The sequence below is a fragment of the Bufo gargarizans genome, chromosome 7 (genome assembly GCF_014858855.1).
Source record: "Bufo gargarizans isolate SCDJY-AF-19 chromosome 7, ASM1485885v1, whole genome shotgun sequence".
Taxonomy (NCBI): Eukaryota; Metazoa; Chordata; class Amphibia; order Anura; family Bufonidae; genus Bufo; species Bufo gargarizans.
The window spans coordinates 75,938,169-75,964,323 of NC_058086.1; the positions used below are offsets into that span (position 1 = coordinate 75,938,169).

The 26,155-nt window shown below is 44.9% G+C and overlaps 1 protein-coding gene across 2 annotated transcripts in view; it reads right to left on the reverse strand.

Moving 5' to 3' along the window:
- Positions 1 to 26,155, reverse strand: part of MYH9 (myosin heavy chain 9) — a 304,187-nt gene that overhangs the window by 78,168 nt on the left and 199,864 nt on the right. For both annotated transcript variants that reach the window (XM_044302210.1, XM_044302209.1), the window contains 2 exons: positions 14,928 to 15,051; positions 3,785 to 3,956 (listed from right to left, as the gene is read on the reverse strand). In XM_044302210.1, the coding sequence (XP_044158145.1) occupies positions 3,785 to 3,956; positions 14,928 to 15,051 (296 nt within the window). The remainder of the gene's footprint in view (positions 1 to 3,784; positions 3,957 to 14,927; positions 15,052 to 26,155) is intronic.

The window sequence follows — 26,155 nt, forward strand, 5'->3', positions numbered from 1 at the left end:
TACGATAAAAAATGTCAGTTAAATATATCATATAGGAGACGCACACAGTGATATTTGAGAAGTGAAATGAAGTTTATTGGATTTACAGAAAGTGTGCTATAATTGTTTAAACAAAATTAGGCAGGTGCATACATTTGGGAACTGTTTTTTTTATTGATTCCCAAACCTTTAGAACTAATTATTGGAACTCAAATTGGCTTGGTAAGCTCAGTGACCACTGACCTATATACACAGGTGAATCCAATTATGAGAAAGTATTTAAGGGGGTCAATTGTAAGTTTCCCTCTTAATTTTCTCTGAAGAGTAGCAACATGGGGGTCTCAAAACAACTCTCAAATGACCTGAAGACAAAGATTGTTCACCATCATGGTTTAGGGGAAGGATACAGAAAGCTGTCTCAAAGATTTCAGCTGTCTGTTTCCACAGTTAGGGACATATTGAGGAAATGGAAGACCACAATCTCCGTTCAAGTTATGGCTCGAAGTGGCAGACCAAGAAAAATCTCAGACAGAAGTGACGAATGGTGAGAACAGTCAGTCAACCCACAGACCAGCACCAAAGACCTACAACATTATCTTGCTGCAGATTGAGTCACTGCATCGTTCAACCATTCGGCGCACTTTACACAAGGAGATGCTGTATGCGAGAGTGATGCAGAGGAAGCCTTTTCGCCGCCCACAGCACAAGAAGTACCGCTTGAGGTGGGCTAAAGCACATTTGGACAACCCAGCTTAATTTTGGAATAAGGTGCTGTGGACTGATGAAACTAAAAAAATTTAGTTATTTGGCCATAACAAGGGGCGTTATGCATGGAGGAAAAAGAACACAGTATTCTAAGAAAAACACCTGCTACCTACAGTAAAATATGGTGGTGGTTCTGTCATGCTGTGGGGCTGTGTGGCCAGTGCAGGGACTGGGAATCTTGTCAAAGTTGAGGGACGCATGGATTCCACTCTGTATCAGCAGATTCTGGAGACCAATGTCCAGGAATCCGTGACAAAGCTGAAGCTGCGCCGGGGCTGGATCTTTCAAACAAGACAACAACCCTAAACACTGCTCAAAATCCTCTAAGGCATTTATGCAGAGGAACAAGTACAACGTTCTGAAATAGCCATCTCAGTCCCCAGACCTGAATATAATTGAAAATCTGTGGTGTGACCTAAAGAGCTGTCCATGCTCGGAAGCCATCAAACCTGAATGAACTAAAAGATGTTTTGTTAAAAGGAATGGTCCAAAATACCTTCAACCAGAATCCAGACTCTCATTGGAACCTACAGAAAGCATTTAGAGGCTGCAATTTCTGCAAAAGGAGGATCTACTAAATATTGATTTCATTTCTTTTTTGTGGTGCCCAAATTTATGCACCTGCCTAATTTTGTTTAAACAATTACAGCACACTTTCTGTAAATCCAATAAACTTCATTTCACTTCTCAAATATCACTGTGTGTCTCCTATATGATATATTTAACTGACATTTTTTATCGTAACAACCAACGATTTATACAGGAAAATCATGATTAACAAGGTTGCCCAAACTTTCGCATCCCACTGTATGTTTACATATACACCTAATATTTTGATATCAGGACTTCACAAGCATACTTTTATATATTTTTAGATCTTGATTGTATATGTTTTTTGTATCCCATACCATCTGTTTTCAAATATCAGTTGCTAATGATACAGATTTATTAATTTATACTTTAATTTGTGGTGTATTCCAGGGTTAATCACACTTGAGTGTCCATTAGCTGACTAGAATACATTTTTTTTTCCCCGGCTACCTGTTTTTTTCAACTTCTGACCAATAATTGATGTTCATCGGATTTCTGGCTGTTGCGCCCCACAATTGAATGCATATGTTTCACTGATTCGTGTGGCAGGGTGAAACACTTGATAGTTTAAAAGCCAAATGGGAATTAGCTGAAGCTTTGCTTTACCAATTCCTTTTTGTTCCATTTTTTGGGGCCAAAAATAGTTGTTGACCTGTGCTGGACTTCTGGTGGAAAGCATATGCAACATCTGGTCCTTTGGATATGCCGATCGTACACATGCAGTCAACTTTCCTCTACCACTGGAGGAAATTATGTAAGAAAAATCAGGCCTGGTGGTGTCCCATCTCTACTTAAAAATAATAATAATAATAATAATAATAATAATAATAATTACTTCTCATGGTGGAGACAAGTGTTCACTCTGTAATAAAGGAGTTTGGGGGAAGTACATCTGCTGCTTGTGGGACCATTAATTTGTCAAGGGCATAGGTATTGAGCTACCCAGTTAGTCCCCACTACCAAGTGAAGTGCGTAGGGGTACTACATTATTTGTATATCTGCAATTTAAAATTTTGTATGTAGCGTCTATGCAATTTAAATTCTTTCCCACCTTTATTCACCTCTATGGGACTGCTGGAAACAGCTGAGCAAACACCAAAAACCCCACAGAAATGAATGTAGGGTGGCTGCATTCTCAGAGTGCTCTTTCACTTTCGGGAAGTGGGGGGGTTTAGAGGGGCCTTTCCGGACAACTGCAATTGACATTGGTGGCAAATGTTGGAGGTGAGACAACTCCTTTTAGTGCACCGATGGCAGGCCCACACTGCACCCACCCTTGCTCACCTGCCTTCCTCTGCCAGTCCCTCTGTCTCCCATTTATTTACATGGTCAGGTGATCTAACTCTGCAGGAACCTGGCCCTGTCAATCAAGGAGAGGAAGCAGCTGGCAGAGGAAACAGATGCACATAGTGGCTTGGGCCCACCATCTGTGCACACAACTGCTCATTTGCATGAAGTACTTTTTCCAGTAGTAACAGAACACTGTGGGAAAGATTACATTCAGTTGAGTTAGCCCTACAAGCCATTGTTCCTAGTTTAACAAGGAACTTACCTGTGACAGATTCTGTTTACGTATACCCACTAAAGGTCACAAATGAAATGAGGGTGCTCTATGGTTACTTGTACATTTGGCAGTTTGTGGGGGTATTCTAGTAACACAAGTGGAAACTTAAAGAGTAATTAAACTTAACATGTTCTCCGTAATAACAACTTTCTAATATACTTAATTTTCTATTTTACTATACTTTTTCCTACCTAAAGCGCACCATTCACTGTGCCCTTAAAACTATGTTCTCTGTACATCACTGTAGAGAGTACACACTTTATCAATGGGGCCGCAGAAGTGCTGCGAGTATGAGCAGGATCGCACATTGCAGTTCCTGCCTGTGCTCCTTGGACTATTACTATTGCTTGGCAAAGCACATGGTTATTCTGTACCCATGTACTATGCCAGGATTAGCTAAGCAGGCTTCTGCTTTTGCCTGCTCCACTAAGCTAAGAGAACTGCATGTCAGCTTTTGCAATGTGCACTGCTGCGGCCCCATTGATAAAATGTGTACTCTGTACTCCGCTGAGCTGTCAGTGGCATACAGAGAACAGGAGTTCTAAATGCACAGTGAATGGTGCGCTTTAGGTAGGAAAAAGTGTAGTGAAAATAAAGTATAGAGATAGTTTTATTAGGGTATTAGGGAGAACATATTAAAAGTTTAGATAAAAAGGTTTAGTTACTCTTTAAGAGCAATTATAGCGAAAATCAGCAATTTCTTTAGATGAACCTTAGCAACATAAAATTTCCATGGTTAGTAATAGTCTGATAAATTATACATGATAAACTGTAGTGTGTTTACAGCAACAAACCAAAGAAAAATAAAAAACAAATAGAAAAGATTCAGTTTAAAGTACTATAGAATGATTGATCAGTGTTTATCATTATTCTAATACTGCTAACCTTGCAAGGGCAGCATGTAATTCTTCTTCCTTTTTAGCTAGCTGTATTTTTAATTCAGCGATTTGTGCTTGCAGCTCTGCAATTTGATCATGTAAGTCTGTGGAGTCTCCCTCTAACTTGCGACGCATCTTCTCTAGCTCCTGACGCTGTTTCTCCTCACGGCGCAGACGCTCTGAAAGTACATATAACCAAAGTAGGTGAGCAGCAGCAGGAGAAGAAAAAAAATAAAAAATTGTTAGGGAATCCATTACATTTATAATTTAAGATGGTGAGAGATGGTCTGTCACTTTCATTGAGGGCTGTATAAAGCTGATAGGCTACCATTAAAAGTGCTTTTCGTCCCTTCCGTAAAATTCATGAGTGCATTAAAGGGACATTAAAGTTTTTACCTTGGGTATAGCTGCTGCCACTAACTAAAAATGATAGCTCCCCCTACAGCTATAGGCCTCCTACAGACACTGAGCTAAATCAGTTGGTACTAAAGCAGAACAACAAAAACTATGGGGAAAAAAAACCAAAAAAAAAAAATGAACGAGACCCATGTAGGAACCATGAAATTGTAATAACTTGTTGTGTACTTTGACATGGAAATAATTACTGCTGCACGCAAAACCCAGACATCAGCCGACGTTAAAGTGCACACCCTATAATATTTAATGAGTTTGACGGGATAACCAAATCACCTCCTTATACATTAGTATGATGGAAGCCCAGTTGGCGTCAAACCGCTCAAGAGTGACATGAGCAGTTCCCTGGCTCCTTGTCTTTGGATCAATTTGTCTGGACAAATCCACGGAGCTGCAAAACCAGGGACCCCAGATACCACAAAAAGAAAAAAAAAAAAATATAATTACTCTTACCGGTAATTGGGTTTTCCAATAGCCTCCACAACAGCACACCAGGAGGATGAGTCTCCGCCTCCCAGGACAGGAAAAAACGTGGAAGCACAAAGTTTAAAAGGCGCCCTCCCCTTACCTGCTTCAGTTAATGAGATAGGACTCTTTGTAATGCAAGACCTCTATTGAAAATCATAACAGCAATACATCCCAAAATAAATTAACATGGGTAAGGAAATCCAGTGCCGTTGGAAAACCAAATTACCGGTAAGAGTAATTTTTTTATTTTACCCAGCTCCTCCTCAACGGCACTCCAGGAGGATTTACAGACAAACAAGATTACGGTGGGACTATTGCAGACAATACTTTTCTGCCATATGATAAATCATGATTTAGAAGTAAATCCAACTTGTAAGGTTTAAAAAAGGTATTTGGATTTGCCCATGTAGATGCTCTACATATCTGCTCTACCGAGGCAGAGGCCTTTTCAGCCCATGAGGTTGAGACTGCTCCGTTAGAATGCGCCTTTATCCCCTTAGGGGAGAGTAAAGTTATTTTGATGATAACACAACTCAATAGTGTTTTATCCATCTTTTGCTTGCCGCTGATCCTTTGTGTTGACCCAGATATTGCAGAAGGAGATGATCAGAGTGCCTAAATTCTTTGGATATCTCCAGGTAAGTTAGTAGGCATATTCTGACGTTCAAATTATGATGTTTTCTGTCCCAATCAGATAATGGATTTTCGCAAAACAATGGGAGAGAGACTTCCTGCTGAGTATTAAATCTAGACACAACCTTGGGAAGAAACACAGGCGTATGTTTAAGAAGAATACTATCCCCTAATACAGTCAGATAAGGAGCTCTACAGGAGAAGGCTTGAATTTCTCCTACCCTTCCAGCTGATGCTATTGCCAGTAAGAAGGTGGTTTTTAGAGTTAAGAGTTTGAGAGAGATTTAATCTATCGGTTCAAAGGGTTTAGGTCCCATGGTGGAACAATGGAGTGTACAAACTGACAATCTGGATGCGCCTTTTATAAACCGCTTAAATAACGGCAAGTCTGCCAGTCTTACCTCTAAGAAGCTACTCAATGCCGAGACTTGCACTTTCAGGGTACTTTGTTTAAGCCCTTTATCAAGGCCTGCTTGTAGAAAGTCCAATATGAGTGGAATATTAGGATTTTGGCTGTTGTAGCAATTGTCTCCTGCGAATTAAACAAAGGCTTTCCATGTTCTAGTATAGATCTTGGAAGTTGACTCCTTTTTACTGTATAAAAGGGTGGAGATAACTGCCTGGAAAGTGAGCAAACTCTATTAAAACAGAGCGGTCTGTCGGGGCAGTAAAGTGCAATATTGCCACATCTGGATGAAACACCGAACCTAGTCTTAGAAGTCCTGGAAACATTGGGAGAGACCAGAAACAGCCCGCTGCCAGATTGTATAGGAGCGGAAAACAAGTCCTCTTTGGCCAGAAAGTTGCGATTAGTATAATTTGCGCCTTTTCCTTCAATCTTTTTGTCAATACTCAAAATTAGATTGTAAGGGGGAAAAGCATAAAGGAGATCTTTTGGACATTGGCTTGATAAAGGCATCCACCATAAATGGCTGGTCCTGGCTGGAGAGGGAACCGAACAGCTCAAGCAGTCTTTTTACAGCTTGCGAAAAGGTCCACCTTTGGAATTCCCCACTTTGCCATTTGTATGAACATATCGGGGTCTAGTGACAACTCTCCTGCTCTTAAATACCTTCTGCTGAGATAGTCTGCCACTATGTGCTCTTTGCCTTTTAAATGGGCGGCAACTAATGATGTTAAATTCTTCTCCGTCCAACGGAAAATTCTTCCTGCCAGAACTTTGTGTTCTGCTTTTTGTCCCTCCTTGCCGGTTTAGGTAGGCCACTGTGGTCACATTGTCTGATAAAAATTTTATATGATGGGACTTTATCGATGGATGCAGAGACAGAAGTACCCTGAACACCGCCATTAAATCTCTTACATGGGATATTTTTACTTTTAAACAGAATTTTTACTCCGTCTAAACAGTCTTTATTCCCGTCCCAGGAACTTCTGTAGGATCCTTGTATGGTGTTGGGCCCATCTGACCGCAGGAATTGTGGAAGTTAGATAACCCAGTAGTGCCATGACGTCCCTGGTTGATACTCTTCTGGATTCGCAGAATAGTGAGATCCTTTGACCTAGGGCGATCTGTTTCTCTTGAGGGAGAAAAGACATGAGTTTGTGGGAATCTAGAAGGATTCCTAAAAAGGTCTTCCTTTGGCTGGGAACTAGATCTGATTTCTGAATATTCACCAACCAGCCCAGCTCCACTAATTTCTCCTGTATGATTTTTAGATGTATTTGAAGATCCTAAAGGGATGGGGCTGAAATCAAAAGATCGTCCAAATATGGTATGATTAGTATCCCTTGGAGATGAAGGAACGCGGTTACTTTGGCCATGATCTTTTTTAAATATTCTTGGGGCTGATGACAGCCCGAAAGGTAGAGCTTGGAACTGGAAGTGACATTTGTGACCTTTTAGAGATATTGCGATTCGGATAAACTTTTGGCATCCTCTGAATAGGCACATGTAGTATGCATCTGAAAGATCCATCGTTAACCATGTAACAGTCGTGAGACAGGAGGTTTACTGTGGATCTGATAGTTTCCATCTTGAATTTTTTGTAGCTCATATCTGATTAATTTCTTCTAGTCCCGTTTGGTTTCTGGATTAGGAATATGGGTGAATAAAACCCCTTCCCCTCCTGATCTATAGGAACCGGGGCGATTACTTGCTTTTCTAAAAAGGGATAGAATCTCAGATTCCAAGGCTTGCTGTTTTTCTACTTTTCACAATGGTCTGTTGAAGGTAAAGTAACCTGGAGGAGGTATGTTGAACTCTAGTTTTCATCCCATGCTTATTGTATCTTTTACTCATGTCGAGGCTGACATTTTTTCCCAGACTGAGTATAACATTCTTAGTCTGCTGTCCACCTGAAACCTGGTGTCATTGGGTAGGCTTTGTAGAGGATTCAGGGTTGAATAAGAACCCTCTCCCTCTTCCCCTGTAGGGCTGCCATTTTCCAGAGCTCCCTTTCCTCCTTTGCTCTGGCCTAGCCTTTCTTTGAGCTCGAAAGTAACGACGCTGTTGGTAAAATCTGGAATCAGAAGGAAATCTTTTTTCTGTCCGATGCCTTGTCCAATATATCTTCAAGGACCTAACCAAACAGTTTATCCCCCTCACATGGAATGGAGCATAGACTACTCTTTGACGTGGCGTCTCCAGACCATGACCTGAGCCATATAGCCCTTTGTGTGGCATTCGAGAGGGCTGCGCATCTGGCTGAAAGTCTTACAAGGTCTGCTGAGGCATCAGAGAAAATTTGAGGCTTGTTTTAACATGGAGATTGAAGCTAGGATCTCCTCCCTTGGGGTCCCTGCTGCCAGGTGCTTTTTAGTTGTGTCAACCAGACAGATAGGAACCTAGAGGTACATGTGGCAGCTATACTGGTTCTTAGCATGGCCATATTGGTCTCCCATGCACGTTTCAAAAGCCCCTCACACTTTTTATCCACGAGATCCTTTAAAAGACCAATAACTTCAAAAGGCAAGGAAGTCTTTTTTGACATGCGGGCGATGGGGGCATCAATCTTAGGGGTTTTATCCCACACCACCGAGTCTTCATCTGCAAAGGGATATTTCTGTTTAAAGTAATTTCGGAATTATATTACGCTTCTCTGGATCCTTCCATTCTTTAGAAATTAATGATTTTATGTTAGCATGAACATTTTGTCCCGAGTGGATAGAGGTTCCTTAACTTCAATATTCATGGTGGCTCGTATGGTCTTTAATAATTGTTCTGCATCCTCAGACGATTCTGACCCATCATTTGATAGGATCTCTCCCTCATAGCTGGGTTCCTCCTGAAGATCCGACCTTTGCGATCTCGGCGAGGTTGAGGGTCGTGGAGAACTTGGTGGTAATCTTGTGTCAATTGCTGTCTTAACATCTTCCTTCATCATACTCCTAGAATAAAGGAAGGAAGGCGACTCCTCAGACACTTTGTCCGTACACCTGGGACATAATGCTTTATTAGTCTTGGACGGAAGGGACTTCCTGCATATTGCACACTTCTTCCATCCTAGCGATATATCAGAGGCCTTTGTGGTGCTGGTTTCCCTGCCCTACAAAAAGGTAATATAGATCGTTTTAGAGCTCTTTATTAAAAAGGACCATGCACACCACCAGCTCCACACTAGTGGGGAATTGCTACACTTGTGCCGCCCACCTTCACTTTACCACCAAGTTAAAAAACATTTGGGAGGAGGCTTACCGGGTTCTGGGAGGTAGGATGATCCACAGGAGCAGACATGCTGCAACGGCAGTAGCGCCGTGCTCCCTGCTGCCGGCATCTCCGAAATACACTAGTCTTCTGACATCATCCGAGCACCGAAATCAACGTGCAGAGGCTTGGCCAATGGAAATCTCGGCCCAAGAGAATTTCCGGCCTGTTTGTGCTCTACGCTGGAGCGGGATCCCTCGTTCCCTGCGATGTCAGAAGCGGAAGGGAACAGAAAACCGGGGGCTGCCTTCATAGAAGGGCTTATGCCAAAGTACGAGCTAGAGGAAGATCCTCACTGCACCCGTCCTCTGCACGGTCCTACCGGAACAGGGCAGTTGTAACATTCCATTCCTTGGCTAGCATGTGGTCAAATTCTGCATGGGGAAAATTAGATTTTTGTATAACTTACCAGTAAAATCTCTTTCTCGCTCTTCTTTGGGGGACACAGAAGACCTTAGTATAGCTCAGCTCACTAGGAGGCATGACACTAAGTGAAAACTGTTAAGCCCCTCCTCCAGCAGCTATACCCTCAGCCTGGAGAGAGGGACTGCCAGTTGCGTGTCCAAGTAGTGAGAAAAGGCAATGTCCAACAAGTGGAACCAACAAGCCAACTATCCAACGGGGTAAACCAAGTCCAGAAACGGTGTAGAAAAAAAAACAATTAATGGGTGGGGGCTGTGCTCTCGCCCATTTTCCTTGGGGGGGGGGGGGGACAGAAGACCTTGGGATGTCCAAGAGAAGGTGGGCGGGGACCACAGCTCGAAGGCGAAGCACCCGAAGGCATCAAGGAACCGCTGTCTGCAAACCCAGGCGGCCCAAGGCAGCATCTGCTGAAGCCCAAGTATGCACCCTGTAGAACTTGGTAAGGCGTGCAAGGAAGACCGGTGGCCACCTTGCACAATAGCACGGCCGAAGCCCAATGTCCCGGCCCAGGATGCACCGACCGCTCTGGTGAAATGAACGGTGACACTGAAGGCGGAACCCTGCCCTTGGTGCGGTAACCTTAGCAATAGCCATTTTGATATAGCAGGGGAAAGCCACCCTGGAGGCTGTCTAACCTTTGCGCGGACCTCCTGGAACCACAAGAGTCCAAGCATCGACAAGAGCCGGTGATCTCCAAGTAAAAGTGCAAACAACGTCCAATCGGTGAAGTGTCCGTTCCCGGGGGTGGGAAAGGGAGGACGATAGCTTTGTTGAGATAAAAGGCAGATACCACCTTCAGAAGGAAGGAAGGGATGGAGAACAGGCCTGTCCTGGGGAAGGACAGAAGGCTCTGACAAGAAAGGCTGGAGGCCAGGAGAGGGAGAAGGGTCGTCCCTTCAGCTACTGGCACCGTAGTTGGAGGACGCTGGAGGAGGGACTTGGCATTCGGGCGACCCTTGCGCTGGCGGGATGCAGGGGAGCTAGGCTGCCCTGGTCCACCTTTCCTTCTGTGGGGGAGGCAGCAGTGCAGGTGACTAGCACTGGCGCAGCGCAACCCCTGGAGAAACAGAGGTCTATTGCGTCTGTTGTCCCTGATGGTCTGGAAGAAAAAGAAAAGTAAAAATGAAAATTTTAAACAAGGATAAAACAGCCCTGCAGAGCAGGGAGTGTCTTGCCTACTTGGACACTAAGCAAAAACTGTCGGTCTCTCTCCAGGCTGAAGGTATAGCTGCTGGAGGAGGGGCTTAACAATTTTCACTTAGTGTCACTCCTCCTAGGAAGCTGAGCTAAACCAAGGTCTTCTGTGTCCCCCAAGGAAAATGGGCGAGAAATAACCACTTTTGTGAATGGCCGTTATGGTAGTTAAATTGGAAGGAGCCTTTAACGGTAGAGATAAAGCAATCAGCCATGTACACCAGTTCAGAAGACTGGTCATTAAGAGGGGAGTTCAACCCCAAGACGCTCCTTCAGACTAGTCCTCAATTCTAGAGGCGTGGTCAGACCACATAAATAGAAGGGGTGGAGAAAGAGCAGGTCTGGGATACCTATGGGAGCAGAGACTGTAAGCGGCCCAAGTCGTCCCAAGGTCTGCAAATGCAAACACTGCAGTTTGAGGCATAAGACTGACACTGGGCTGAGCACTCAAAACTGGAATACTGCATATATAAGGTGATAAGAATATTTATTCTCTGCAAGTCACACACTGAGGAAGGGGTATAGTGGAAACCCAGAAACTCGTTTGGTCAGGACCTGCTGCATTTACAGATGAGCAACTGTATATTTGCCTTTATCCACCGTCTTCTTTGAAGAATTGCAGATTGAAAGATATCCCTTTGGATCCCGATTTCCTGGTGTTGCCGGACACTGGCTGTACTATACACCGTGAGATTCCTGCGAACATCTGAACGTATTACTTACCATAAACTTGGTCAATTGAGGACCATATGAACAGGCCCGTTTAAAAAGGATACTTGCAGCAATAGAAGCCTTCCAGAAAGGTAAAAGGAGTTTTAGGCAGCGTGGTATAGTGGTACACCATGAATACACCGCAAATTCTTCTGCCATACCGCCTTACTTTGACTGCTTTACAGTTTATTTTATGACCGCTTCACTGTATTTCCTGCAGGTGGACCAACACACCTGTTGATTAATCAATGACACTAGCCAACTGAACTTGGAGGTGTATACACACACTTCCCATTTAAACCTGAGGTGGAAACATACCAAACCTTGCTGATTCTACTATTTCGCCTATTTTAACCTCTTCGTGTGAGTGTATTAACTGATACTATATTGCAATAAATTGTGAGATTTATTTGGACCCATTTAATGTAGAATTTATTTTAGGATTTGTATGTCAGTTTTAAGTTGTTTTTATTGTGTGTGCCTTGCAGAAAATATTCTTAACTTAGCAATACAAATCGGAAATGAGACGCTGGGTCCCCCTATCCAATCACCAGGTACATACTGTAAAACAATCCTAGGGAGTGTTTCTCTGAAAAGACATCAAGGAGACCTGGGAAGGGGTCATAGCAAGGACAGGGGGCTGTGCTGCCAAATAGGGCCTCTGAGAAAGCCCCTTCCAGTATACAATAAATATTGGGACATCAACACAATTCTAACATTTTTGGCTCTAACCACCACCACAATGGATTTCAAATTAAACAAACAAGATGCTTTAACTACAGACTGTTCGCTTTAATTTGAGGGCATTTACATCCAAATCAGGTGAACAGTGTAGGAATTACAACCGTTTGCATATGTGCCTCCCACTTGTTAAGGGACCAAAAGTAATGGGACAATTGGCTTCTCAGCTGTTCCATGGCCAGGTGTGTGTTATTCCCTCATTATCCCAATTACAATGAGCAGATAAAAGGTCGAGTTAATTTCAAGTGTGCTATTTGTATTTGGAATCTGTTGCTGTCAACTCTCAAGATGAGATTCAAAAAGCTGTCACTATCAGTGAAGCAAGCCATCATTAGGCTGAAAAAACAAAAACAACCCCATCAGAGAGATAGCAAAAACATTAGTCGTGACCAAAACTGTTTGGAGCATATTAAAAAGAAGGAACGCATCGGTGAGCTCAGCAACACCAAAATCCTAGAAAGACTACAGAAAACAACTGTGGTGGATGACCGAAGAATGCTTTCCCTGGTGAAGAAAACACCCTTCACAACTGTTGGCCAGATCAAGAACACTCTCCAGCAGGTAGGTGTATGTGCATCAAAGTCAACAATCAAGAGAAGACTTCACCAGAGTGAATACAGAGGGTTCACCACAAGATGTAAACCATTGGTGAGCCTCAAAAACAGGAAGCTCAGATTAGAGTTTGCCAAAGGACATCTAAAACAGCCTTCACATTTCTGGAACAACCACCTATGGACAGATGAGACCAAGATCAACTTGTACCAGAGTGATGGGAAGAGAAAAATATGGAGAAGGAAAGGAACTGCTCATGATCCTAAGCATAACATCATCAGTGAAGCATGGTGGTGGTAGTGTCATGGCGTGGGCATGTATGGCTGCCAATGGAACTGGTTCTCTTGTATTTATTGATGATGTGACTGCTGACAAAAGCAGCAGGATGAATTCTTAAGTGTTTCGGGCAATATTATCTGCTCATATTCAGACAAATTCTTCAGAACTCATTGGACTGCGCTTCACGGTGCAGATTGACAATGACCCAAAGTATACTGCCAAAGCATCCAAAGAGTTTAAAGGGAAAGAAATGGAATGTTAATCACCTGACCTGAATCTGATTGAGCATGCATTTCACTTGCTGAAGACAAAACTGAAGGGAAAATGCCCCAAGAACAAGCAGGAACTGAAGACAGTTGCAGTAGAGGCCTGGCAGAGCCTCACCATGGATGAAGCCCAGCATCTGGTGAGGTCTATGCGTTCCAGACTTCAGGTTGCAATTGACTGCAAAGGATTTGCAACCAAGTATTAAAAAATGAAAGTTTGATTTATGATCATTATTCTGTCCCATTACTTTTGGTCCGTTAACAAGTGGGAGGCACAGAAGCAAACTGTTGTAATTCCTACACTGTTCACCTGATTTGGATGTAAATACAGTCAAATTAAAGCTTACAGTCTGCAGTTAAAACACATCTTGTGCATTTCAAATCCATTGTGGTGGTGTATAGAGCCAAAAATGTTAGAATTGTGTCGATGTCCCAATATTTTTGGACCTGACTAAGTAGCAAAGTTGGTGGGGGACTTAATTTTTTACCGACACTGTACTTCAGGCAAATGGACAAATAACAGTTTCTCAAGCCAGACAGCCCCTGTAGGTTTGTATCGCTTTGGGGAGGGAAGACTGTGCTGACTTGGCAGGTCACAGGGGAGTAAACTCCATTATGCCATCTTTACTTCTGGTGAAGTGATAGCAAGTTTGTCATCCCACAGTGCTCCCCTGTGAGAGTGAAAAGGGGGGGGGGGGGGGGGTGTCGGAGTGCTGCAGAGTGGCATGGTTATAGAAATAAAACTATTGTAGCTGGCAAAACTTGATTAGCTGTAGAAGCAGCTAATCACTTGTTTACTTAGTGAAGCCTCATAATAGCAACTATACATAAGGTCAGTTTCTCATTTGTTTGTTGGGAGACTTTCATAGAATAATTATAAAAAAAACCTATGCACTGCACTGTTTTATATATCCCACCGATCAAAAGAATGGGGTCCCAAATCCTGAGGAGCTCCCCTGAAACGAACAGAGTGGTTGTTTGGAAAAACAAACCGCTGCTCTATTCATTTCTATGGGAACACCTGAGATAGGAAGGGCCGTGCTCTGCCATTCAGAGTGTTAACGGAGCTGCAGCACGCCTCTCTGACAGGCTATTTCATCCATTACAGGGGCCTCCACAGGGTACAGAGCCCCCATTCTTGTGATTGGTGGGAGTCACAATGTTAGAACCAATTTTCCATCACATTATGCACTGCTAGTTTCCATGGTTACAGACCACTCTGCAATCCATCTGTGGTGGTTGCGCTTGCACACTATAGGAAAAAGCATCAGCCTCTCTGGTGGCTGGGACCATGGGAGCGCACATAGGCTAGTACTTTTACCTATATTGTGCAAGCACAACCACCACTGATGCATTGCAGGGTGGTCTGTAACCATAGAAACGAGCAGTATATAATGTGATGGAAAAATAAATCCAGCCAAAGGAAGCAAAATAGATAACAGTATATTAGTAAGTGCCTTGTAATAACTTTCTCTACATGATAAAGGCCACTTACTGAAGACCAACAACCCCTTTAATTGCATAAGCCAATGTGAACAAGGCCCTTCAATCTGGGAAAATAATGAGTGCTGATCAAGTAGATCTGTGCACATGTATCTCAGATTACATGGCGAAATCATATCAGCAGCATTTCAACAGTTTCCATGGCATAATGGTCAGGAATCAATTACCAAATCGAGCACACTTTGGTTCCAGTGCTTTTTCTTCCAAAAGCAGATACTTACCAGAATACTGCTGCATGAATAAAGCCCAAAGCAGGATTCTACCCATGTTCCGGTGAGAAAACTAATTTGTGATGCATTTACCTTCCAAGTCAGAGATCATTGTTTCATGCTTGTGTTTCAACTTGGCCAAGCTCTTTGACTTTTCTTCTTCCTCGGCTAAATTAGTTGAAAATTCTGCAATGCGTTCCTCAAGAATTTTCTTCTCCTATATAGGTATAAAATGAACATTTTTTTTATTCCATTGTACTTAAAAATCCCAATATGTTTCATTAAAAACCATTCACATTATCGGCTGCTTTATCCTCTTCACAGTGAAGTTCATCAGAAAGTGTACCATACAGTCTGTAGCCCTCATCTCTGCATTCCTGAGAACTCAAAAACCTCATTTATGCAGAATCTGTCAACACGTGGGCAGCACTTATAAAGCTAAAGGAAATAAACAGATATATAGTTTTGTGGGAAAATGTTCAAATAATCTGGGGAGGTGGGGGAAGACTAGAAGACAGACCACAGGCCATGGGTATAGATGCTTTCACTAGGAGGCAACACTAAGCAGAAAGTGTTTGCTCCCTTCAGTGGCGTACATAGAGAAGGGTCCCATAGCAAGACTCAAACCAGCCCCCCCACATACACACGAGAAGGGTTTCTGCCTAAACCCTTTTCAATGACCTTTGGGCAATTTTCCGTCCACCTCATTTGCTAAAAGTTGTCCCTTTAGTGTCCTGACCAAGTTATCCCCTCTTCTACTGGAGGTGAAGATCCCAACTGGGCCTTCTCTTGCCCTGGGCCCCATAGCAGTCGCATGGTCTGTCGATATGGTAGTTACCCCGCTGGCTCCTTTTATCAGCTAAACATCTCCTGCAGACACTGAGCTATCAGTCTCTATGCAAGCAGCAGCAGCCAGGAGAAGGTAGACAGTAACAGACAGAACTGGAGATGGGTCAGGACGTGCTAATCCATAAAAATAAATAAACTGGCAAAATACCTAGGTGGGATACCATGGGACATTTATAAAAAGAGTCCCAAGAATAGGGGAGAGGGAAAAAAATAAATACAGAACAGAAAGGCTGGGTGCAGACTCCAGCAGCCAAAATACATCTAGGGCAAACTATAAAAGACAGGACAGAGATGTGGCCTGACATCTGTAGAGCAGAGGCATCATGGTGCCACAGAAAAATAGCAATTCAAGGATCTGCACTGTCCTACGTAGCTAAAACCCAAGCATGCAGCTACTAGGCATGGCTGTGCAGAAGCTGAAACTGTGCAGCCCAGCAAGCACAACTGTACTCAAATATCATTACAAACTGCCTTGTCACCATGTTTTGTTAATAGCTGCACAGTTTCAGCATTAACTCGTTGCAGTTTTTTCAGCGTGGTATCTGAATACCCCACACAGCTTGCAGGGCCACTTGGACCTCTTACGATTATGAAGCAGCAACATACAAGACATTACAGAAGAACAGAGCAGCTTAAAGCAGTTAGGGCAAAATATACAATATTTACATGGAGCGAATGAAAAGATTGAAACAATTTTCATAAAAAACTAAATTTGTTGCATTGTGTTGAGAAAGACAAAATTAAGACCATGGATTTTGCAATGGATTGGCTTGAGGACAGGCTCCAAATGTCCTAGCTGTGAGAAGAGTTGTGTTTCATGGAAATTACTTAAAGGGAACCTGTCACCGGGATTGTGTGTATAGAGCTGAGGGCATGGGCTGATAGATGGCCGCTAGCACATCCTCAATATCCAGTCCCCATAGCTCTGTGTGCTTTTATTGTGCAAGAAAACAGATTTGATACATATGCAAATTAACCCGAGATGAGTCCTGTCCCTGACTCATCTCACGTACAGGACTCATCTCAGGTTAATTTTCATATGTATCAAATAGATTTTTTTAAGCAATAAAAGCACACAGAGCTATGGGGACTGGGTATTGCAGATGTGCTAGCGGCCATCTAGCAATCCAGGTCCTCAGCTCTATACCCAAAATCCCGGTGACAGGTTCCCTTTAAGTGTGGTTGTTTGAGACATTATTGGACCAATGTACTGCAGCTTATTTTTCGGGTATTTAAAACTTGTGTACCATCTGAACACAAGGCATGTCTGTTCGGGATTTAGTAGTGTTGCGAGGTGGCATCTCTGAAGCATTATATCAGGCCCAGAAGATCATTGCCTTAGGCTACTTTCACACTCTCCGGAACTGCCTGCAGGATCAGGCAATCTGCATGCAAACAGACAACATTTGTAGACTGATCCGGATCAGTCTCACAAATGCATTGCAAGAACGGATCTGTCTTTCCGTTTGTCATATGGACAAACTGATCAGTTTCCATTTTTTTGGTCCACATTTTTACCAGTCTGCGCATAACGGATCTGGCATTGCGGTATTTTTAATGCCGGATACTGCACTAATACATTTCAATGTAAATTAATGCCGGCATTCCAGCAACTGATCCGCGGTATCTCAGTCCAAAACACTGTTCAGTGAATTAACTGAACTGATGACATCCTGAACAGATTTCTCTCCATTCAGAATGCATGGGGATAAAACTGATCAGCTATTTTCCAGTTTAGAGCCCCTAGGACTGAACTCTATGCCGGAAAAGAAAAAAACTCTAGTGTGAAAGTACCCTTACACTGGTTTCAAACAGCTACAGCACTCTTATCGACACCCATCCCTTTGTTGAACTTTATAGGCTTGTCTTTAACTGTGCTCTAAAAACTTCCTGGTAGATGGCTGCACTGACTTTGGATATAACACAGTGGGCAAACACCAGGAGATGACATTGCTCCCCAAACCACTGACCGGGGAAACTTCACACTGGGCCTCAAACAACTTGAAGTTTGTGCCTCTCCACTATTCCTTCAGACTCTGGGACATTACTTTTTCAAATCAAAAAATTGTAATCAGAAAACAGAACTTTGGACCAATGAGCAACAGTCCAGTCCTTTTTCTGCTTAGCCTAGGTAAAAACGCTTCTGATGCCGACTCTGGGTCATGGGCGGCCCAACAAGGAATTCTACAGTTATAGCCCATGTCCTGGATACATCTTTGTGTGGTGGCTCCTGAAGCACTGACTCCAGCCATAGTCCACTCCTTCTGAACTTACCCAAAATCCCTGAATGGCCCTTTTCTTAACAATCCTTTCAAAGCTGCAGTTATCCCTGATCATACAACTTTTTCTACCATGCTTTCCTTCCACTCAACTTCCCGTTAATATGCCTGGATACAGCACTCTGAGCAGCCAGCTTCTTTAGCACTGACCTTCTGTGGCTCACCCTCCTTGTAGAGGGTGTCAATGACTGACTTTTGGACAACTGAAGACAGTCTTCCCCATGATTGTGTAGCCTACTGTACCAGACAGACTGGCTTAGGCTGGGATAACCTACGCCAACGTTCTGTTCCAGAATAGCCGTATACCTATTTACTGTAATGGGACCCGGACACTTTCCGGCATATCTGCAGTCTTTTTTCTTGTATGTTGGATACAGTGATTTCCGGCAGTCTGTTCCTCTGCCAGAACAAACTGCTGGAGTTCACAATGCATATGTGAACAAGGCCTTTAGGGAACATTTGCTGCTTTTCTGTGTTGATTAGCCGATTAGGGTCATAGAGTCATCATGAGTCTACAATATTAAGCTTTTTCATAACTCTCTAATTTTAAGATACTGACTTGGAGTTTCACACACAGATATAGATAGAGATGGATAATAAATAAATAATCTTCAATATTAAAAGAAATAAACACCTGAAAGAGTACTCCTATGTAATGAAGCTATATAAAACATGTTTCACTTCACAATTACAGGAATAAGTTAACTTTTTAATGATATTGTAATTTATTGAGATGCACTTGTATTACACAACTTAGCTGGCAACAAGGACAAGAATTTGGAAAATGGAACATAACTAAGGTAATACAGTCTTGACCAAAAGTTTAAGACCACTTGAAAAATGGCAAAAAATCATTTAGCATGGCTGGATCTTAACAAGGTTCCAAGTAGAGCTTCAACATGCAACAAGAAGAAATGGGAGTGAGACCAAACATTTGAGCATTCGATTTAATGAAAACGAATAAACTGAAACAGGCCGTTTTTCAGCTGATCAAAAGTTTAGGACCACACCTCCAAAAAATAAACTAAACCGCCCCAAAACAGAAATCCAACTTCCAAACATGAACTCAGTAATGAGTAGCTCCGCCATTATTGTTTATCACTTCAAAAATTTGTTTCGGCATGTTTGATGCAAGCTTTTCCATGAGGCAAGTGGGAACATTTCTTCCAAGTGGTGAAGACGGCCGCACAAAGGCCATCTACTGTCTGGGGATGGATGGCAAGGGAAGTTTACAAAAATGGACAACAGTTCCAAAGGTTCTCAATTAAATTTAGATCAGGGGTACACGCAGGATGAGCCAAAAGGAGATTTTGTGTGAATCTCACCTGTAAAATCTTTTTCTCGTCTTTACCATTGGGGGGGACACAGACCATGGGTATAGCTTAGGCTACCACTAGGAGGAGACACTATGCAAATAAGAAAAAAACAGCTCCTCCTCCAATGGCTTTACCCCCATGCTCCAACAGGAGGACCTCAGTGCGTGCAAAAGCAGTAGGAGACCAAAACCAAATAATAAAGAAAACAGAACCGAGGAACACCGCCATCAGGCAGTTAACTATAAGGTCCCAATAGATAGAACCAACCCCTCCTGTAACAGACAAGAATGGGTGGGAGCTGTGTCCCCCAATGGAAGAGATGAGAAAAGATTTTACAGGTGAGATTCGCAAAAAATCTCCTTTTCTCGCCCATTCCATTGGGGGACACAGACCATGGGACATCCTAGAGCAGTCCAAGGAGTGGGAGACCAACAACTCCAGAGGGAAACATCCAACAGTTAAACAGTAACCACAGCCTGCAATACCTTGCGCCCTAGGGCAGCATCAGCCGACACGAGAGAGTGCAGCTGGTAGAACTTGGTAAAGGTATGTAAGGACGACCAGGTGGCCACCTTACAAAGTTGTGATGTAGCGGCTCGATTGCGCTTAGCCCAGGAGGCGCAGTAACCCCCGCTGGGGGAACCCTACCCCGGGACCAATAGGCCATGGCAATAGTCGACCGAATCCATCGAGCCACACAGTGACCTTGGAGGCTGCCAGACCCTTACGAGGCCCCTCGGGAATCACAAAAAGGGAGTCAAAGCGGCGAAATGGGGCAGTAACCGACTGGTACACCCGCAAAGAACAGAGAACATCCAGAGAATAGAGAGCGGGCTCCTTGGGGTTTGCCGGAGTGGGACAAAAAGAGGGCAGAATTATGTCCTCATTAAGGTGAAAGGCGGAGACCACCTTGGGCAAAAAAGAAGGGACTGGGCGCCTTATCCTTGTGGAAGGCCAAAAAGGGTTCCTTGGCGGAAAGGGTGGCCAGCTCAGATACCCTCCTGATAGAGGTGATGGCCACCAAAAAGACCACCTTCCAGATGAGAAGACGTCTGGAGAGAAGACAGAACCAGGTTCAGATCCCGGGGGGGCAGGGGAGGGACATACGGGGACCGAATGCGCCACCCCCTGTAGGAAAGTCCTCATCGGACCGAGCAGAGCTAGAGACCACTGAAAGAAAATGGCCAGAGCAGAGACCTGACCCTTCAGAGAGCTTAGGGACATTCCCATCTCGAGACCCAACTGGAGAAAGGAGAGGACCACCGCAACGGAGAAGCGAAGGGGAAAAACGCCTAACTTCTCACAAAAGGCAAGAAAGGCCTTCCAGGTACGATAGTATATGCGGGAGAAAGCTGGTTTCCTGGCTCTTATCATGGCCCTCACGACAGTCTGAGAAGCCCCTCTCTTCAAAATGGAGGTCTCAACATGTTGATCGGAAGGCGGGCTTTCACCTCTGACCACACCCCCTGAACCGTCCGAGCACAGAACGCCACCCCAACCCAGGAGACTGGCATCGGTGGTGACGACTGTCCAGGAGATTGGGAGGAAGGATCTCACTGAAGCCAGATTCTGAGGGGACAGCCACCTCGGGAGTTCCATGCGAACCCGAGGAGTAAGGCGGATCTGAGAGTCCAGACCCCTCGATGTCCTGGCCCAGAAGGACAGGATCGCCTGTTGCAGAGGCAGAGTGTAAAACTGGGCAAAGGGAACAGCCTCGAAGGAGGCTACCATAAGCCCCAGAACCTGCATGCACTCCCCGATGGAGATCACGGGGAATGCAGAAGGCGAGACACTGCCTCCCGTATCTGTGAGAACTTGCAATCCAGAAGGTGGTGTCCAGAATCATCCCCAGGAAGGTCACCCTCTGGGAAGGTTGGAGAGAGTACTTCGGGAATTTGATCAGCCAGCCGAACTGTTGCAGAGTCTGAACAGTGATCCTGACGCTGTCTTCGGCTTGGGGACGAGAGGAAGCCTTTATCAGCATGTCGTCCAGGTAGGGCAACAGATATGCCCCTGGTGCGTAGAAGCGCCATGAGCAGAGCCAAGATCTTTGTGAATACCCGCGGGGCTTTCGCCAGCCCAAAGGGAAGGGCGACGAACTGATGATGGCCGCCAATGACGAAGCACAGGAATCTGTGGTGAGATTCTGCGATAGGGACATGCAGATAGGTGTCCCAGATGTCCACTGACGCGAGGAACTCCGCTGGAAGAAGAGAAGCAATAACTGAGCGGAGGGATTCCATCCGGAACCTCCGCACCCACAGGGACTTGTTTAAGCGCTTCAGGTCCAGGACTGGACACACTGATCCCTCCTCCTTTGGCACTACAAAGAGATTTGAATAGAACCCTGTACCCTGTTCCTCCAGAGGAACCGGGGCAACTACTCCCCGGACCAGAAGGGAAGAGACAGCTAGTAAAAAGGGCCGAGGCTCGGGCCGGATCCCCCAGAAACCGAGACGGGAAGAAACGTTCGAGGTGTGGAAGCAAATTCTATCTTGTAACTGGAAGTTACAATTTCCAGGGCCCAGGCGTCTTGAACGTGAGCTCTCCAGACCTGCTGAAAGGAAAGGAGAGCAGACCGCCCCGCCTGCTTGGGAGCCGCAGGCAGAACTCCTCTGAGATTGTGCCCGTGGGAGTCAGGAAGGTTGAGGCTTAAATGAAGGCTTCTTGCAGGAGTCCTGGGAGCTGTCAGAGAAGGGGGCTGTCGCAGACCTGGAGGAGGAGCGCCAAAAGGACTGGTTTCTAGAGCCAAAGGGGCAAGCTCTGAAGGCGCGCTTGGATCTAGATTGGGGCAGTGTGCGTGCTCAGTGTGAGCACAGGAAAAGGAGTTTGCAAGAGAGCCGCTGTACTTATCCAAGTCCTGCAGTCTTCACCCTCTGTTCCGGACCAGCAGGGGGTTCACCTCTTCAGCCATCTGGCACAAGGTGTGGCAGTGCACTGGAAAGAGAGGACTAGGTGACCCCAGATCTGGTAGGCCACCGGAGCTGCAGGTCGAGCCCGGTTCCACTTATCTTCTGGGGGGGAAAGGGAGGTAGCCTGGGACGGTCAGTCGACCGCGGTGCTCGCTCTGCTGAGAGACCAGGGACGCACCATGCGACCCTGTGTCCTCTGATTAGAAAAACAACAAACAGGAGTAGAAAAATCTACAGGGACAACCCTGCAGGAGTGTCACCTCCTTATCCGACACCAAGCTAAAACCAATGTCCTCCTGTTGGAGCATGGGGGTATAGCCAGTGGAGGAGGAGCTGTTTCTTATTTGCATAGTGTCTCCTCCTAGTGTAGCCCAAGCTATACCCATGTCCCCCAATGGAATGGGCGAGAAAAGAGTGATTTTATTCTCCTGTGGGCATTGTGTACTGTAGCGTTGTCCTGTTGAAAAACAGTTGTTACCACACAGACGAGGGCCCTCAGTCATGAGGAATGCTCTCTGCAACATCTGGACATAGCCAGCGGCCGTTTGACGCCCCTGCATTTCCTGAAACTCCATTGTTCCACTGAAGGAAAAAGCACCCCAGACCATTATGGCACCCCCTCCACTGTGGCACGTAGAAAACATCTCAGGTGGGATCTGCTTGTCATGCCAGTAACGTTGGATACCATCAAGGTAAAAAAAAAATCTCAGAATAAAAAAACTTTCTTCCACCTTTGAATGTCCCATGTTTGGTGCTCTCTTGCAAAGTCCAAACGAGCAGTTCTGTGGAGTTTAAGGAGACGAGGTCTTTGAAGCCCTTCAGTCTCAGATGCCGTCTGATGGTTATGGGGCTGCAGTCAGCACCAGTAAGGGCCTTAATTTGGGTCGAGGATCTTCCAGTGTCTTGACGGACAGCCAACTGGATCCTCCGGCTCAGTGCTGATGAAATGTTTTTGGGTCTTCCACTTCCGCAGCGAACGGGCCGGCACGTGGCTGTCGTCACTTAGTAACGCTCCTACTTCCTGAAGTGGGAGGAGCGTTACTAAGCGAGACACACCGGCCGGCCAGCTCGCTGCAGTGCATTCATCGTACTGTGAAAGTGAGTACAGAGGCTGGCCATTTTATCAATAGGAGAGAGCTTGTTTCACACAGCAGTAAAATACTTTACACACAAAGCCAGTTATGTGCGCAGTTTAGGACACATGAGGGGACACATAGGGCCATGAGGGGGGACCAGCATAAGATGCTATGTGTGTCATAGCACAGATTCCCCCCCCCCCCACATAACCGTGCGTCCTCCAGAGACCCCCCCTATAACAGTGTGTCCTCCACAGATCCCCCCCCCCCCATAACCGTGCGTCCTCCACAGATTCCCCCCCCCCCCATAACCGTGCGTCCTCCACAGATTCCCCCCCCCCATAACCGTGCGTCCTCCACAGATTCCCCCCCCCCATAACCGTGCGTCCTCCACAGATTCCCCCCCCCCATAACCGTGCGTCCTCCACAGATTTCCCCCCCCCCCCCCCATAACCGTGCGTCCTCATGGCTGCCAGGTCTCTGCCATTTCAAACAGCAGACACAGGTGGCTAATTAACGCGGCTGACAGTAATGCCGATCGTGATAATTAAAGCCTTTAAATGCCCCAATCGAGTGAGATCTCGGCATCTAAAGTGTCAAAAACCCAGAAGCCTGTGCTTCCCAACATCCTATGTGGCCAGTGAGGATGCCGGTAATTGGTTTCAATGCCCTCGTCCTCACTGAAGAGGCTGTCTTTTTTTTTTTTTTTTTATTTTTTTATAAAATATTTTATTTCGGAAAGATGAGCAATGTACAGTCAATACATCACATGTATTACTCGTGCACGCAGGCGTGAGCAACAAAGGTAATTTAAGCACATTTGACACAAGATATTTCCGAATTTTCCATTTACTTTTATAAAGTCCTCCCCCCCAACTGTTTCCCAACTTACAATGTCATGACAATGTATCCCAGAAGTACTCTCGGGCAATTTACTTCCAAGTCATTATAGCATAAATTACTGATCGGTGCCATTAACGTCCCCCACTTTTAGACCTTAGATTACCTCTAATCCGTCTAACGTCCCCTTCAATTTCCCTTCTAGGTACCATCATGTGCGCACGAAGGGCATGACTACCTCTGTTTTTTCTTCTATTGTCAGTGAATGCACAATAAACTTTCCATGTACTGAAAAATTGTTTTGCAGACCTTTCTTTGCTATGTTCCACCTCCAGTCTGTCTAAATACATAATATATTTCATCGCCCCATCGCCTCCTGAAGTGTGGGAACCGTGGGGTATATTCAGTGCCTGAGTATGATCTTTGTAACTGCCAGAAGGAACAAATGGACGCCCTTAACTTGAGTGGGATATTTCGCCTTTGTCATCTAGTGGTATGTAGTGGAAAATGCAGTATAAAAAAGGTGTCAACTGGCTTTATCCCCCATACCTGCTGGATATATTCAACGGTTTCCTCCCATAAAGGCTTTAAATTGGGGCAATGCCATAGACCATGTAGCAGGTTAGCTTTTTGCTGTAGGCATTTGAGGCACCATCTCAAGTAATGCGCTGGTGCATCCCTATAGGTCAGATCAAATGCGTACGTTGCCTTGTGTAGTATCCTAAAGTGCATTTCCCTCCACGTTTCACTGGCTATCGCCTGTCTCACTCTCTCCATCCCTTCTCTCAACATGGAAGTGACTGTCGCCCCCCCAATTCTTCCTCCCACCTCTTATATACTGTCTAACCTAATGGATTAGATACAATGTTCTGCATTCTCCTATAGAGATCCGATAACGAGAAGTCCTGAGTTCCCACCAGGGCTCCGAACCAAGTTAATCTCAGAGTCACCTAATTTCGCTGATTGGGCCACACAGTAGGAATGTATTTGCTTGTACGACAAAAAATGGGAGGCAGGAATCTGGTATTTACATTGAACAGCGGGCCATGCGAGGAGTTAGGTACCCCCGTCGCTCAGTAGGTGCTGTAATGTGAGTATTCCTTTACTCTTCCACAGCTGGAATAGGCTTGATCGCCTGCCTTCCTGGAATGCAGGTAGATTGGTAGTTTATACAACTTTTGTATATTCCGCCATGCAGCCAGGGTATCCCTCAGCACTACATAGTTCTTGAGCGGCGTAGGGAGATCTCACTCTAGTGTGCAAAAGAGCTATTAAATCCCAAGGTGCTACCAATTCACTTTCCAGGGGGGTATTAGAAAAATGCGAAGTACCTTTCAACCAGTCCCTAGCGTGCCTAAACAAGGAGGCTAAATTATATCTTCTGATGGACGGCATCTGAAGTCAACCCTCCCATTTGGTGAGGCACAGTTTGTCATATGCGATTCTAGGTTGCTTACCCTGCCAAAGGAAACGCACAAATGCTCGCTGGAGCCTATTAACGTCGATATGCGTTAACAAAAGGGGTATCGTCTGGATAGGATAGAGGTGAGCTCTGCCAAAGAGTGAAAGGGGTAATTTGGCCCATTTTTCCAGCTCACCCTCTATCTTTCTGATTAAGGGATCATAATTTAGCTTATATAGAGAAGATGGGCTCCATCCTATTTTAATGCCTAGTTAGGTCAAATAGTGTGGTACCACTTCCACTCCACATAGGTTTTGTTGTAGTTGAGTTTGAGATCCCCTCTCATCTAGGTATAGCAATTGGCTCTTGGTAACATTTATTTTATATCCCGTGGTCCCCCCAAAATATTCAAAAGTGTCTAGGATCTTTTGAAGGTGAAGGTGCGGGGAATCTATAAATAAAAGTATATCGTCAGCAAAGCAAATTAATTTAAGTTCTTTCCTTCCTATCCGGATCCCTTTAAAGATGTCAGATTGGATCAGGTGTTGCACTAGTGGTTCCAGGGCCAGATTAAAAAGGGGGGATAGAGGGCAGCCCTGCCTCGTCCCTCTCCCAAGCCGAAAAGAGCTCGACAAAAAGCCAGGTGT